We start from the raw sequence: 16341 nt of genomic DNA on the forward strand, positions 1-16341 counted from the left end.
AACACATGTAAGAACCTAATTGTAAATCGTAATATTCTATCAAAAGCGTAATATTTGAACCAATTAAGCTCAAGTCCTTTCAATTCGTAAACATTTTTCAAATATTTGAATCGATTAAGCGCTCTCAACTATTGACAAGAACGTCTTAATCAAATTAACTATTATTACTTAAAGTGTAATACATTTTTAATTCAATTTTATCATAAAAAAATAATTCCTAAATTACGTAAGAATCAAAACATAAGATTAATTAAAGCGTATTATTTGAATCAATTAAGCGCAAGTCCTTTTAATTTGTAAATATTATTCAAAAATTTGAATCGATTAAGTTCAACCACTGACAAAAACGTATTAATCGTGTTAACTATTTATAATTAAAGTCTACTATCCTTTTAATTCAAATTTAAAAAAAAAAAAATTAATTCGTAAAATCGTAAGAATCAAATTGTAAATCGTAAGATTGAATCTAACCATGAACCAATTAAATCTTATAATTTTTACAAATTAAATTTTATTATTTTTTATGATAAAGTTCAAAAAAAAAAAGATACTAAACTTTAACTATACATAGTTTGATTAATACGCTATTGTAAATTATTGAGTTTAACCGATTCAAATATTTGAATATTGTAATGAGTTGAGCTTAATCGAACAAATCTTTGAATATTGTTTTTGAATTGAAAACACATGAGTTTAATTGATTCAAAATATTACGATTTAATTAAATCTTACAATTTATGATTCAATTCAAACTTCAAATTCTTTCGAAATTCATTTTTAAATTACACGAGTTGATCAGCATTTCCTTAGATTTTTAAATTATATTATATAAATATTTGTTAGTATGGGATATTTTTAATATATAATAATAATTATATGAGAATTAATAATTTATTTAATATTATTTATATAAGTTTTATAACCATTATACATTGTATCTTTGTGATATATATCCGTATTGTTAGTGATACGAACCAAATTGTCCTCATGGGGTTTCCTAATCATTTATTGGGCCGTAAATTGAGTTTTCACTTGTATTTGGCCCAAAATCATATCAGGCCCAAGAAGAGGAGTTAGGGCAAGTTTGCTTATTTCTTGCCCATCAAGTATCATCACCTATAAATATGGAGTTATTCTCAACTTATCACCTCTATGCTATGCTATCTCTTACATATCACACTCAATTATCTCTCGATAAAAACTGACTTGATCGTCGGAGCTTTCCCGCCGGGACCTCCCCCCCCCCCCCCCCGGCGTTGCAGGTTCCTTCACCGGAGTTTGGATCACACGCTTTGAAGAAGGAAAGAAGCCCCACGGACTAAATCAGTTAGTTTATTGTCAATTATGTGTTGTGTCTTAATGGTTAGTATTCTTGTATGTTTTTAGATGGTCACAAGTTTGAATTTAGGTTGATGTAATTTTAGATTGGTGGTTTAATGATTTTAATGATAGAGCTGAATATAAATGAGCCCTCTCAGAATTCAGAAACACCTCCACCATCAAACCTTCTTCGATTCCCCTGCAATGGCGAAAAACTTCATTCATTTCCTGAATACCCTCTTCAGCCAAATGTCATGCCGCAAGAACATGGATGCCATCCCATCAACTCAATCCCATTTCCTTCCGCCGCGGGTGCCATCTTCCCGCAACTCTTCCCCTTCACCATCACTGACTTTTTCTCCGCAAACAAGCATTCCCTCCAAAGTGGATAACTTCCGACTAAGCCGGAGCTTATCGCTCAACATCAACCATCGAGGCGGTCAATGCAGTTACAGGGTGCGAGAAATTCCACTGGCGGAGGTCGGGGCAGCAGCCGCGGAGAAGAGAGCTCCGGTGCGCCACCGAAACCACCACCACCTTCGACTCGAAAGAGTGTTCTTCCATACAAGGAGGACCTCTACCGATGTTTCATTTGCGGCCGAACGCACAACTCGGCCTCCGGAAAGTGACTCACAACCAACGGCAAGACCACTTGGTGTTGATCGGCGAGACTCCGGTGCTCCACAAGCAATCCGGCAACTTCTTCCCCGAAAAGGAAGAACTTCGAGACTATGCGGCAAGCTCCGCATGCCCCCATCTTCCGGGAGAATCAAATGCAGCGGCGAAAGCAAGAATGAAGAAATTATATCACAAAAAACGCCAAGAGGAAAGCGATGCCGAAGCTAACCAAGCCTTAGAGGACTTTGCGCACGAAGAGGAGGATTCAGACGATTCAGAGTGATGAAGTGATTTGAATGAGAGTTGATGTTACTGGATTTTAATTTTAGGTTATCTTATTTAATTTAGAATTATGTTATTTTAATTTCATAGGTTATCTTATTTAATTTAGAATTATGTTGCTGAATTATTAAGTACTTATCTAGTTTGAGAATTTGGTTTAAAAAAATGGATGCTTCTGAAGAAAGTCTAATGAAATTGAGCAATTTTTTTTCCCTCTTTTGTTAATCAGGGTTTGTAAAATGTTCAGACATGACATTATCTAACTTGTTTACTTCTAGTTCGGTTCAGAAGAGAATTTTCTCTACTTTGTCCATTTAGTTGTTTTTCTTGTTTGTCTATACTATTTATAAAAGTATGAATGCTAGTTAGGTGGTTTCTCACATTTTATGTATGGACAAAAATGACCCTTAAAATTAAAACTTCAATGTCAATTAAGTAAAATATGAAATATTAAATAGTTCAGTAATGCATATTAAGTACAATAATTAATAATATCTGATTGATTGAGTATTTAGATTTCGTTAAACAAAAATATTGTAACCACAACAACTTCAATCTGCGGGTAATCGTTGGTTGAACCAACACTCGATTTATGAAATTGTATTTTGGAATCATAATCAAACTCCTAACCTTAAAGGTTGGTTAATAGTCTTGTACATTTGAATTGTGAACTCCGATCGATTCTGACCCGTGAACCGTTGGTTCACGACAACGATCATGCCTCCATCCAATTTGTCATTTATGTTTAATTTTTCATTAATATTCATTTGGATTGTTCTAAAAATATAATCAACACTCAATGGTAAATGAGACAACTCGATATCGAAAATAATCACAAGAACGAAAATGTTCTAATTAAAAAGAAAATAAAAAAAAACGACTACACATATGGTATTCAAAATTATAATGAGGATAAATAATCATGGAACTGAAGAAGAAATAGATATGATAAAATAAATATTATAGTTTGTATATATCAATATTCAAATCATATTCTACTATTTTAATATTTTAATATATATATATATATATATATTAATAGAGACGTGCAACACACGTCACACCTTTCTAGTTACCTTTAAAACAGGTTGTTGCCTTTCATTACAACTTGTTGATTTTGCACAAAGGTAATGATTTGCCATCTTTTTATGGACCTCTATAGCTAAATACCAATATTTAAAAAATAAATAAATTAACATGTCCTCTATTCAATAATAAATATACTTAAATTTACGACAATGACGCAAACAACTATCACTTAAATTTCATAACTTAGCGCATGACGGACAAACTGAGAAAGCATATGATTATTGGCCAATCTATGTTTCAATCAGACTGAAACAACTTATATGAATATATGCGCGAACTCATGCTGCAATTAATTTAGACTTGGCATGGAAGTTAAAACATTATTAGGAACTTGCCACAATACCAATTTCATATGAGATGTAGCTGGGAAAGAAAAACTAAAAATACCCTATTTCTTTGAAAGAAAATTCCTTCAGCCTTTTAGCCAATTCAATTTCTATAGCTGCACATTGCCTAAAGGAAAAGAGTATCAAGAATCTATTATCTGTAAATAAGCACATTAGGGAACTACTTGTAGGAAATGAAAAGAGATGATAGTGTCTATATTCAAATTGCAGCATAAATAAAGCAAAGCTCGACAATTCGAGGTAATGAAACATACTCTGTATATTCATGGTATGTGAATATAGGCATTATAGAGAAGAAGCAACACAAAATCATCAAACTTTAAGAACCATGGTATAAATATTAAAGGGAATTTAGTATTCTTAGTAGTTTCGGAAAATATGAAAGAGAGATTATCATTACATGAAAAGAGTAGCGTTCACAAATTAAAAGTGCAATGTCAAATTCATTAAATGGATGAAACAGAAAAGATAGATCCCGATTCACCACAATTAATAGGAATAAATTGCAAAAACCACCCCTGTGTAATACCTAATTGTCAAATACCCCCTGACAAATAAAAATTGACTCAAACCTCCATGTGTAATCAAAGTCAAAGCATTAAGACCCCTGGAGGCAAATCGTGTCTCACACGCGCGAGTTGTGCGATTTTTCTTCACTTTTGCTGTGTGAAATGACTGAGTTGCCCCCAACATCTTTTTTTTTTTTTCTTTGCTCGTCATCGTCGTCACCAATATTCCCCTTTCCGTCAAAAGCTCCCAATCCATGGCTGTCGAAATTCCAGCTGTGGATTTGCAGTCATCTTCGCCGAAAAACCATGGCCGTCGTCTTCAATCGCCAGCAGTGGATTTTGTGTAACAATAACTATTAAAGAAGTCAACAAAATCAACCAATGGGAAGGATAAATAGGTATTCGAATCTCAAGTGAATTCCACCTTCACTGTGAGTTGCTTCGCCTACTATTTGAAGCAATTTTTTTATCGGATTCCAACACTATTGCACCTCTCTGATGTCCAACTTCTCCGGGAATGACGACGTCTTGCTCGCAGTTGTGGGCGGTAGATCTTAAAAACACGGTGGTTGTGGTGGTGTAGGAGGGGTGAATTGATGGTGAGCGGCGGAGCGGACGGAGGACTGGGAGAAATGGTGTGGGGTAGGGTGGTGCGCAGTTTGTGGGGTGTAGCGAAAAAGACGACTATTTTTCTTGTAGGGTTGATAGGAAAAACTTGTATACAAGCATGCAAAAGAGAATACATTTCCACTCAACAACATCATAAGACAGTTCTGAAGTAGTAGAAGATCAAGTACCTACAATATCTCAATCGTTTATCTACAAATAATCAACGAGGCTATAATTAACAATCAATGTAGAAAGACAATCTCAGTAAACCATAATAAACAAGGTTTAAGCACATTTTCAGTAAATCCTAATAAACGATTGAATGAACTCTCGTAACCCATATAAGATCGGAGAATAAGAGAAATAAAACTCTTAAAAAAAATGAAAAAGGAGAGAAAGATAGTAACCGTTGGGACCGAGAAAAATGAGAAAATAAAACATTTTCAAACATATTATATTCTGAAATGTTAAATGTCGTTTTAATTTTAGTAATGTCGTTTTGACTTCGAACCTGATTTTGACATATTTCTATTTTGATTTTGGCAAAATTCGAAACACGAAAATAGTAGTTCTTTGGGTTAATTTTCTAATCCAACTTATATCCGCTAGATTGGATGTTGTGTGACAAAGTTATGTATGAATGAATCACATTTTAAATTTTAGATACCTCAATGCATCAAAGTTGTGGGCAGTATCCATTGATTCATGTATATCTTTCTCGTCCGACATCCAATTTTGGTGATTCAAGTTGGATTAGAAAACTAACTCAGAGTACTACAAATTCTCTTTTTCGAATTTTGCAAAATTTGGAATTAAAAATGATCAAAATCACGTTTGAAGTCGTAACGATATTATTAAAGCTCGAACAACATTTATCACATCCCTATTCTATTCGACTCCTTGTAGCAATTTCAAACATTTTTCCTTCAAGAATAAAATAAATTTGGTTCTATTTTTCTTTGAAGACTTGATTATAACTAATAAAAAAAAATAGAGGGGCAAACGTGTCTTTTCAACAAAAAGCCTCAGGCTACGCCTGCTTTGACTTTGAACATTGGTAGAACCGATGTCCCAACTCCCGAAAACGTCAGCAAAAATACTAATTTAATATATAAACCCCCACCCTTCCAATTTTTCTCACCTCTCAGATTTTCCTTCTTACCGATCACGCTCGTAGAGAGAGAAAGTGATAGAGAGAGAAAGCAAGGCAATGTCGGATCTGGAGGATGTGCCGTCGGTGGATCTCATGTCGGAGCTTCTCCGCCGTATGAAGTGCCAGTCCAAGCCTGACAAACGTCTCATTCTCGTCGGTAATTTTTTGTTTTTTTTCCACCCTTTTTAACTCCGCCAATCAATCCCTGCTATTTCTCACTCATCGGCCCTAATTTTTTGTTTTCTAATCGTGTTACTTTATGGTTTTAGGGATTTTTTAAAGTTTTGGATGGGAATTTACGGGGTTTAGATTATATATATAACAATGCTGGATGTGACAAGATCTAAAAAATTGAGGGAGATGACTTTTGGTTTTGAAATTAAATTGTGATAATTGTTGGGTTAGAACTGCATAAGACCGATTTTATTTTTTTTCTTCTAGCAATGCTTAATCGAGGTTAATTTCTTTTAGATGTGGTCTTCGGTGAGTTCATTGATGCGGATGAGTGTTTAATGTTCTCAATTCTGTTAATTTAAAACATCATTTCGCATATCGTGTTTCGATTTGACTTGTTTCTGATGCTAGGGTGCATTTCTTCAAAATTGAACCTCTTCTTCGGGTTAAAAAGTGGAGCCTTTTTGTCGTTTATAACACAACGTGCATTTAATCGTGATTGATTAAATATTGCCAGAAGTATTTTGCTGGAAAAAAAGGACGAAAGTAGAATTGATGACTTTCAAAGGACAGCTTAAGATTGTTTTAGTTTATGTAAGTTCTAAAGTGCGGGAGACAATTCTTGAGTATTTTCAATCCCGGTTTCAGGATGAAGTGATTTAATATATGTATGGAGGACAATTAAAGTATTTTTCCAGTCAAATTTTGTGCTGATATGAGCGAGTTTTAGTAAATTTTGTTGTACTGTTGTATCTGCAGTTATGGCTCCCGATTACTGTTTTTTGTCAAACTAGTTGCTGTGAAACCCGACTACATCTTTCAAGAAAAAAACATTTTTTTTCTAGCCAAAATATGTGGTATGTTATTTATCACGTTAATCTAATGCGGAGAACATTTTTTATGTTACTGCAGGTCCACCAGGATCGGGAAAAGGTACCCAATCGCCAATAATAAAGGATGAATATTGTTTATGCCATTTGGCTACCGGTGATATGTTGAGGGCTGCTGTTTCCGCAAAGACTGCTCTTGGGATTAAGGCTAAAGAGGCCATGGAGAAGGTACATTTCTGTGTAAAACCTGACCTGCTTTCACATAACCACTACTCACCAAATTTTTTATTTTTTTTTTTATTTTTGTGCTTTCTTAGGGAGAACTTGTTTCGGATGATTTGGTTGTTGGGATAATAGACGATGCGTTGAAAAAACCTTCCTGTCAGAAAGGCTTTATTCTTGATGGGTTTCCAAGAACAGTTGTCCAAGCACAAAAGGTTGAGACTGTTTTATTTACAATTTGACCACCTGTTGGATTAGTTATAACAGTTGTGAATTATGATCTAATCTGAATCGTGTCTATTTTCTTGATACAGCTTGACGAGATGCTTGGCAAACGTGGAGTCAAGGTTGACAAAGTTCTCAACTTTGCAATTGATGATGCTATCTTGGAGGAGAGAATTACTGGCCGTTGGATCCACCCTTCCAGTGGTCGTAGCTATCACACCAAATTTGCACCTCCCAAAGTTTCTGGCGTCGATGATGTAATTATAATTCTTTCTTCGTCTGTCACTGCATATGATAATCCTTTGTCTATTAAGTTTCTGGTTTGATCTTTTGAGTTTTGTGGAAATCGACATAATTATTGAGTATTCTATTGCTAACAGAGTATAGATATCTGCTGTTTTAATTCAACTTTCCTTGCTACTCTGTTTACTGAATTTCTCATCAAGGCTAGAGCTGATTAGTTTCCGTATTTTGAAGGTAACTGGAGAACCTCTAATTCAACGCAAGGACGATACAGCAGCTGTTCTCAAGTCAAGGCTTGAAGCTTTTCACAAGCAGACTGAACCAGTATGCTTTTATCTCAATCTTTTGATTTTATTGTCGAAGTACCATTCCTTATTTGAATTCACTTTCATTTGCCTTCGGACCCCATTAACTTTGATTTTTCTCACATTAATAATTTAACTAGGAAGAGATGATGCCTTGTGATTTTTTGCAAAAATTATGTGATACCGGTCTTTTCTAATTCTGTCTGCATATTTTTTGCTGCAATATATATGCTTTTGATGTGAGACTATTCTTTTCCTTGAATACTATATTATTTGAAGTCTTGAAGTTTTTGTTTGTTTTCCATGGTATATTTACCAAGTGCTGATATGTAGGCTAGAAATAGACGAAAAGCGTGCAGACTTGATATTACACTTAACATTTTCCTTTAATTAATTAAATAGATAAAGTATAGAGTGGCCTGATGATTAGGTTTGATTGTGCATACTTTTGCGAAATAGGTGTCAAAATAATTGGGGTGGATTTTTTTGAGAGCCGAATAATTGCATATAAAGAACTAGTGGGTGAATACCCGTAAACTAGGATTCAACTCGGAATAAATTTGCTCAGTTTTTTTAGCAATTTTCAGTAAATATGAATTATAACATTAAGCGACCAGCCATACCGCATAACTCTAATTTGGACTCTGTTTCATACTTGGGTGGTCTTTGTTCCTTCGCCATTGTTCTCAGTTAATCTGCTTCATTTTTAATTACCGGTGTACATTATTTAGCTCCTGAAAACTCAAATTCGTGTCATTTATCGACAGGTTATTGACTACTATAACAACAAGGGTGTCGTTGCAAATCTTCAAGCAGAGAAACCTCCTCAAGAAGTCACTTTAGAGGTTAAGAAGGTGCTCTCCTGATCGAAAAATATGACATTTTTTTTGCCGACTAATCTGAATTTCCGACATTCTTGGTTATTGTATCCTGATACATTGTTTTGCTGAGATGGCAACACCGACCGGCGTTAGCTTTTGATATGTTTTAAAATTAGTTGCGAAATAATTTATGTCGACTATTTTGGATCTTTGGGCGAGATGAGAGTAGTAAGGAACATACATTTGAAGTTGCTTCTACTGATTCTCTATTCATAATCTTTCACAGATGATTTATAGTTCTCTTCTTATTTCTTCCTTTTAAGATGCCCTGTTGTATGGTCTTTTTAAAGGTTGATTCATAGTTGGAAGTGCAGGGATTAATAAAGTTAGTGATTGAACTATCGGAAATGTTAAATGTCGCTTCAATTTGAACGTAATTTTGACAATTTTGTTGTCTAATTTTTGCAAACTTCAAAAAACAGAAACTGTAATTTTTGAGTTAGCGTTCTAATCTGGCTTGAATCAGTTATATTGGATGTCGCGTGAAGCTTGAAATAGTTATATTGGATAATGCTCGACGAAATTATGCACAAATAAGTTATATTTTGAATTTTAGACATCTCAGAACATCAAAATTTATGGCTAGTGTTTATTGATTTATGCATATCTTTCTCATCCGACATCTAATTTTGGTGATTCCACTTTGATTAGAAAGCTAGCTCAAAAAACAAAAAGTTCTCTTGTCGAGTTTTGCCAAATCGAGACTCGAAAATGGTCAAAATCGTGCTTCAAGACAACGGTATTATTAAATCAGAAACGACATATCACATCCCTTAAAACTATTTGTACATCGCTGGGTCTATTATTTTATCAACAAAATCACTTGTGGTAAAACGCCTTTTTGCTAATGATAGATTATTAAAAAATATAATATTCAACGTTGTTTTCATTTGACAAAAAATGACAAAAGGTAGTTTCAATCAGTGGGAGTTATAATATTTCATAGGGTAAATTACACCCACACCCCTGAGGTATTCTTAAATAACTTTAAGGTCCCTGTGGTATTAATAATTACACTCACCCCCTTGGAATGTAGTTATAAACTCTAATGGGATAATGCATTGGATACGTTATTACGATAGAGTTCTAACGGACTATTGGTTTCAGGAAGTGGTGGAGACAACAAATAATTTTGGGTGATTTAAGAAATATTGGGGGAGCCATATCACCCCATAACTCTATGTTATCTCCACCACCCTATCGGAATAATGTATCCAATGCATTATCCTGTTAGAGTTTCTAACTACGTTTCAGGGGGATGAATATAATTATCGATACTATAGGGACCTTAAAATTATTTAAGCATACCACAGGGGTGTGGGTGTAATTTACCCTATTTTATATTACATTTAATGTTCCAATTTTTCTTAAGAAATTAACAAAACCTGAAACATTGTAATTGTAAATTTAACTTAATTAGTAGATATAATTAACAAACTAAAAGACCAAAAAACATTTGAACTAGAATTAGTTGGGGGTCTTTCTTTTAAAGAAAGACACCCTCCAAAAAGAGGCGTATGCCGCTTGTATTGCGGCGAGCACACGGTATTCTTTAGTAAAAGGCGAAAGAATAGTTCGCTATGTGCTCACCGCGCGGCTGCGTGACTTTTCCACAGTGTTGGCCTTCTCATTTTATATTCAGTTCTCCTCTCTAAATATCAAATTTTTTCGATGTGGGACAAAAACTACCTATATGGTTTAAACTTGCCGCTGGCCTGCTACCAGCAAAGATGATGAATATAATTCTAACACACACAATTTTATCATTATTAACTTTTTACTTAATATGGGAATTAATTGATTCTACATTACACATAATTACATCTAATCAAAATCCACAATTTCTCAATTTGATGTTTAATAATAATAATAATCTATCGATAATTATGTACTCCAAACCTATTATCCAACTTGATTAATCGCCCTTTTTGATTTGTTCAAGCTTAAACCCCTTCATTTTCGTAATTTTCTTCCACAATCGAATATGATAAGTGAGACTACCATTTCTTTTCTTGAATAAACGGAAAAGGTTAACCGTCGTAAAGATAGTAAAGGACTAAAGGGTACTAACATAAATTGAACAACTAGTTCGAAATTTCCACAAGAGTAACTAACCAGCCACATTCAAGGCAGAAATTCAGAAAAATAACTTGATAAAAAAAAAAAAAGTTGAGCATCAAAGATCAAACGGCAAATCCCAGAAATCTTAGATATCAACGGTCAATTTAGCGTCCAAGTTGGAGAACTCTTGGAAGAAGGCCTTGAAGTGCTCATAGGAATGCTTAACATCATCCACCGCACACATTTCTCTAATGCTATGCATCGACAGTTGTGGGGCCCCCACATCCACCGTGCGAATGCCCACACCACTCGCTATAATGGGCCCTATCGTTGATCCACACAGCATGTCACTACGGACCACAAAATCCTGGTTTTTTAAAATCAAAAATGGAAAAAAAAAATAATTAAAAATAGATCAAACATCAAAATAATAAGACCCAATTATTTAATTAATCGTTAATTATAATACAGTCCAGCCAAACGAGGCCTTATGGGATATATTTATCTAGTGTCGAACCTGTACAGGAAGATTGTGCTTGGCTGCTATTTCTCTGAATAAGAAGGAAGTTACTGCATTGGTTGCGTATCTTTGGTTTGCGTTGTGTTTAATGACGAGTCCACCGTGCATCTTTGGCTGATGATTTTCTTCGTGTTTGTCCTGATAAGAGAAAGCACGTCACTAGATACATACAACAATTATACACACACAAACACACACACACACACACATTGAACTAGCAGCCAAAAAAATTACATACATACCATATAGTTCGGATGCAAGGCATGTGCCATGTCAGCTGACACTAGATAACTCCTCTGAATTGCTATTGGTAGCATCTTTGTATGAAACACAAATTTGAGATTAGCAATCAGACGATATATTTGCTTATATATTTCTTTAGTAAAAACTAATTGCATGAATAAATAAAAATAAAAATAAATTAAATAAATAAATAATTTTATACCTTAGTATCCGAGCTGAAGGAATAAGTGATTCGTGACAAAGCATCCAAAGTAACAGGAGAACCGGCTCCTTGTGCTGAATCGGATCCAACTTCCTCGTGATCAAATAAAGCCACCATTCTTATGCCACTCTCTTCCTTTAGACTTTCCTCAGAGGAAGTAGAATCTATCAATGCCTGAAAACGAAAAAATCACCAATACGTCAAAATGTAAAACGAAACATCGATTCGGTTTAATATATTCCGAATTTCCTTTTAATCACCAAAAATAAATATAATAAAAGATTCTTTTAACATGACTGATTTTTCAAATATGCTCCGACATTAAAACCTTTCAAGTAACTTTTTTTGCTTCAATGCGAGGAGTATTATAAATTCGTAAAGTGATAAAGCAAATGCTTTTTGGGAGAATAAGGGTGTAAGGAGATACAAACTTTTAACGAGCAAAACGACATGCAGAGATTATCGAGTCTTCCGGAGAAAATGAATTCCTTCAGTGCACCGCCGATAACACTTTTTTGAGTATCGCATGCTTGTAATTCAAAATCACATATGTCTGCTGGTTCGCACCCAATCTGAGCAGCAATCAGCTGAAATAATAAAAAGTAAATGATTAGAGCACTTTATAGATGAGTTGACTAAATACGAAATTTGAGAAAAAGAAAAGAACAAAAAAGAAACGAGAGGAAAGACGAGGAAAAAGATAAGCTACTCGTAAAAATATATACCTGCAAAAGAAGGGGATGGTGCTTTTGATTTGTGTTCGTCTTTTCATCAACAGAGCCGTTCCCAGCAGCTGTTTTATTCAGTTCGGCCTTCATAAACAAGATAGAATTTTTATTCGAGAAAACGAGACTGAAAAATAAAAATAAAATAAACATAGCGTTCAATTACCTTAACAGATGTAGCCAAAACCGGAGCAAGGTGGGTCTGTTTGTTAACCTTGAACCCTTCGTTCACATCCCTATCCGACAAAAGGCAACAAAATCACAAATTAAACGATAATAATTTAATAACTAAACGAATCAATAAGTGAAGTAAGACTTAAAGATGCACCTATCTAAGTGGATAGCTAGAGTTGGAATACGCATAATAGGTTCCTCGATTCTAATAAGCCGATGCGAGTAAGATTCAGAACCATCTTTCTTCTCTCTTACTATTACTCTGCCAGCAATTGCTAAATCTCGATCAAACCACGTGTGCCATAAACCACCTCCATAAGGTTGCACACCAACTTCTAAATATCCACCTTTCGAAACCTGGAAACGAACATGATTAAATTTTTCCAACGATTTTATTTTTATTTTTATTCAAGGCATCAAATGCAACTACAAGATAAAAGTGATTACCTTTGAAACGGGCTTCAATTTTACGCACGGGCTGTCGGTATGGGCACCGATTATGTAGATCCCGTTTCCAGCAATATATCTATTTCAAGATAAACAATTTTACATTAGCCGCTCGATTTCGTAATCGAAACTCCACATATTATATGTGTAATTGCCCATATAAGATAATACATCAAAAAATTAACATCGTCCGGATTCTCCGGAACCAGATTTCAGTTTATCTTAGTATTTTCTTTTTTCAATCGCTTATTATTAAAACATAACAAAATTGAGGCGAAACACGTACTTTTTACCAATGGCGAAAGCAACAATAGTAGAATGATTCCTGGTGAAGAAATATTTCTTGCCAGCCTCTAATTTCCAATCATCCCTCTCCGAAAGTTGCCCGTACCCTGCGCTTTTCAGCCGATTCTTCGCTTCGTCTAAAAAAACAAAATCAATACCCATCAACTGAATTTCCATAAACAGAAGCAACCACTAAGAAAAGGGAATCCATAAATTAAAAAAAAATATATTTCCAGTTGCATCAATTAATTAGGGATTAACAATTAATTAACCTCGGAGAACAGGAAAATATTATTCCCATTAACATTCAATGAACAAATGTTTAATCATCGGGAGAGAATGAAAATTAAGATTATATACAAATCTAGGAAGACTGTAAACAAGATAGATATATGTACACAGGCGATAGAAGTACGAGGAAGAAAGTAAAGAAATAATTACCGACGGCGTGAAAAGCTGTTGGAGAAGCATTCAGAAACTCGACGAGATCGACGGCGACTGGGTTTTCCATTAGAGGTCGAGTTTGGATTCAACTCAGCAGTCTGAGAGAGATGGTGTCTTATTGGAACGTTTATGTACTACTATAATATTTCCGGTGCACACCCACAAAGAGGCTCAAATTGCAGATCAGGACAAGAAGTCAACAATAATTATGTTTTTTGAACACCAATATTTAAAAAAAAAAAAAAAAAAAAACAATAAAACAATTAACTTATTGCACATAAAAAAACTAATATTGCAGTTGAACCTCTATAAAACCATACAGTCGGGACTAGAGATATTCTATTAATTTAACAAATTATGAAATTATCGAATTAATAATTTAACATATTTTCACCGATTGGGACCGAGAAAAACTATTATTTAAGCGAGATTATGAATTTATCCAGGTTTTGCTGCATATTAAAAAAATAAAAAGTTTGGCCTTAGTTGTGGGCCCCATTGGCCCTACCCCAGTGCCGGCCTAGTTCCTCTGCCAACAGTTTATAGGTTTAGCTCGGACAGTGTACATCTTTTATGTAGTTTACGAGCTCTTGTACAATATCAAAACTGAAATGATTTGTGCAGGCACAAATTAAACATTCAGGCACATTTTTTACCATTTCTCAAAAAACAAAAGGTAAAAAACTCAAAAACTCTCTCTACCCTTTCGATTTTCTTTCGCAAAGCCCGTGCAAATCGTCAACAGATCGGAGGTAATTTTTACGTTTTTACGATCCTCTTGTTATGTAGATTACGAATCCGAAAAAAAAAACGAAAAAAATCGGACTTTGGCCTGCTCGTGTGAATTTACGCGAGCACTTGGCAAGTGCTCGCGTAAGTTCACGCGAGCAGGCCTTGTTAAATTTTTTTTTTTTTTAATTGCTCGTGTGATTTCACACGAACAGAGACGTTCTGCTCGTGTGATTTCACACGAGCATATCTTCTCTGTTCGTGTGAAATCACACGAGTGGGTTAAAAAAAAAAAAAAAATTGTTAATGTGCTCACGTGAATTTACGCGAGCACTTGCCAAGTGCTCGCGTAAATTAACACGAGCACTTGCCAAGTGCTCGCGTAAATTCACACGAGCACATGAATAAAAAAAAGTCCGATTTTGTGCATTTGAATAGTACAAAAGGTAAATAGTTATGGTAAAAAGGTAAAAAATCATTGTAAAAAAGTGCCTGAATGTTTAATTTGGCCTGCATATATCATTACCCATATCAAAATTTATCTAATATACAATGTGTTTCGAATTTATTTATTAAATAGTTATATAAAAAAAAAGGATACTACAATATTTTTTTATTGATGAGGAACCAACAACTATTATTTGAAGTACAATGTGTACACGGACAATTCCACCCTTGGACAAGGGTGGATCCAAGGCCACCCTCAATTTAAAATATGTCCATATATATATATATATATATATATATATATATATATATATATATATATATATATATATATATATATATATATATATATATATATATATTTATTTTTTAAACTTTATAATTAATCTATTTAGTCTAATTTATTTTTATTAATTAGCCAACCTAAAATATAAATTGATGCACAAAAAATCAATTTTATTAATTAGTCCACCTAAAATTTAAATTAATGCAAAAAAAACTTCTTAAATTCTTTTTTTTTTCTTTCCCTATTTTCTAATTTTGTCACAAAAAAATGCTAATTTTTTTTCCGAAGGCGCTGCCCCCGAACTCTGAGAATTTGAGCCACCCTGTAACAACTTTCTGGACTCACCACTAACTGTTTACATCCCACAATCGTGTGAGATATGCAAACACTTGACCAGAAAAAAGAAAAAAAGTTGATCTTTTAACACACACAATCAAAGAATTTCGGATTAACGACCTCTCACCAAACACCGTTAATGAGAGATACTCATGATACCATCATACCACTAGATTAAAACTTAATTGATACTTAAAAAATATTAGTAAATATCTATGTTCGGGCCAATTAAATACTAGAGTATGATGATATAATATTTGCACCCTCATGGTCCTTTTCAAGCCCAACTCCCTCGAACGCCAGGAAATTCATCGATCACCGGATTTTGGGTAAGTGGTGATGAACAAAACGGTGGAAAAACATTAAAAGAGAGACATAACTCGAGAGAAAGTATCAAAAATGTATTATTAACGGTGAGTAGGCGTAACCCAAATAGGGTTTCTTACATTTGCTTATATAGAGAATTATTTATGGTTCTTTCTTTATTTACAATCGTTATTTTCATCTGTAATTATGATTGTTCAATCAACGATTTCAATCTACAATCTTTCCTTGACTATTTATGGAAGTTATCTCTAGATCTCACAATCCAACGGTCATGAAATCAGTTTGCCGTCCGCAGTATCTTCCCTTCT

The 16341-nt window shown here is 34.2% G+C and overlaps 2 protein-coding genes and 1 non-coding gene across 3 annotated transcripts; 1 reads left to right on the forward strand and 2 right to left on the reverse strand.

Moving 5' to 3' along the window:
- The first annotated feature begins 5676 nt into the window (after positions 1-5676).
- On the forward strand, positions 5677-9069 carry LOC105951681 (adenylate kinase 4). The gene is made up of 6 exons (XM_012975130.2): positions 5677-6084; positions 7014-7159; positions 7249-7368; positions 7468-7635; positions 7856-7945; positions 8694-9069. The coding sequence occupies exons 1-6, from the start codon at positions 5985-5987 to the stop codon at positions 8790-8792; spliced, it is 723 nt and encodes a 240-aa protein (XP_012830584.2). The 5' UTR covers positions 5677-5984; the 3' UTR covers positions 8793-9069.
- Positions 9070-10286: 1217 nt separating this feature from the next.
- On the reverse strand, positions 10287-10406 carry LOC148771025 (U5 spliceosomal RNA). Its single transcript, XR_016031069.1, has one exon. It is a non-coding gene; the product is annotated as a U5 spliceosomal RNA (small nuclear RNA).
- Positions 10407-10856: 450 nt separating this feature from the next.
- Positions 10857-14106, reverse strand: LOC105951682 (Zn-dependent exopeptidases superfamily protein). Its single transcript, XM_012975131.2, has 11 exons — positions 13906-14106; positions 13466-13601; positions 13180-13258; positions 12887-13089; positions 12725-12794; positions 12559-12645; positions 12265-12420; positions 11834-12007; positions 11631-11705; positions 11386-11526; positions 10857-11235 (listed from the first exon to the last, which is right to left on the reverse strand). Exons 1-11 carry the CDS (start codon positions 13973-13975, stop codon positions 11014-11016), a joined length of 1413 nt encoding a protein of 470 aa, XP_012830585.2. The 5' UTR covers positions 13976-14106; the 3' UTR covers positions 10857-11013.
- Positions 14107-16341: the final 2235 nt, after the last annotated feature.

This window comes from Erythranthe guttata, chromosome 4 (genome assembly GCF_056151865.1).
Source record: "Erythranthe guttata isolate IM_541 chromosome 4, IM_541, whole genome shotgun sequence".
In the NCBI taxonomy this organism is placed as follows: domain Eukaryota; kingdom Viridiplantae; phylum Streptophyta; class Magnoliopsida; order Lamiales; family Phrymaceae; genus Erythranthe; species Erythranthe guttata.

Excerpts from the sequence above, each read along its gene's own strand:
- LOC105951681 (XM_012975130.2), top strand. The coding sequence starts at position 5,985 with ATGTCGGATCTGGAGGATGTGCCGTCGGTGGATCTCATGTCGGAGCTT. Across the intron at positions 6,085-7,013 it reads CAAACGTCTCATTCTCGTCG|GTCCACCAGGATCGGGAAAA; the intron begins GTAATTTTTTGT and ends ATGTTACTGCAG. Across the intron at positions 7,946-8,693 it reads TTCACAAGCAGACTGAACCA|GTTATTGACTACTATAACAA; the intron begins GTATGCTTTTAT and ends ATTTATCGACAG.
- LOC105951682 (XM_012975131.2), bottom strand. The coding sequence starts at position 13,975 with ATGGAAAACCCAGTCGCCGTCGATCTCGTCGAGTTTCTGAATGCTTCT. Across the intron at positions 13,602-13,905 it reads AACAGCTTTTCACGCCGTCG|ACGAAGCGAAGAATCGGCTG; the intron begins GTAATTATTTCT and ends TTGTTTTTTTAG. Across the intron at positions 11,527-11,630 it reads CCTTGCATCCGAACTATATG|GACAAACACGAAGAAAATCA; the intron begins GTATGTATGTAA and ends TTCTCTTATCAG.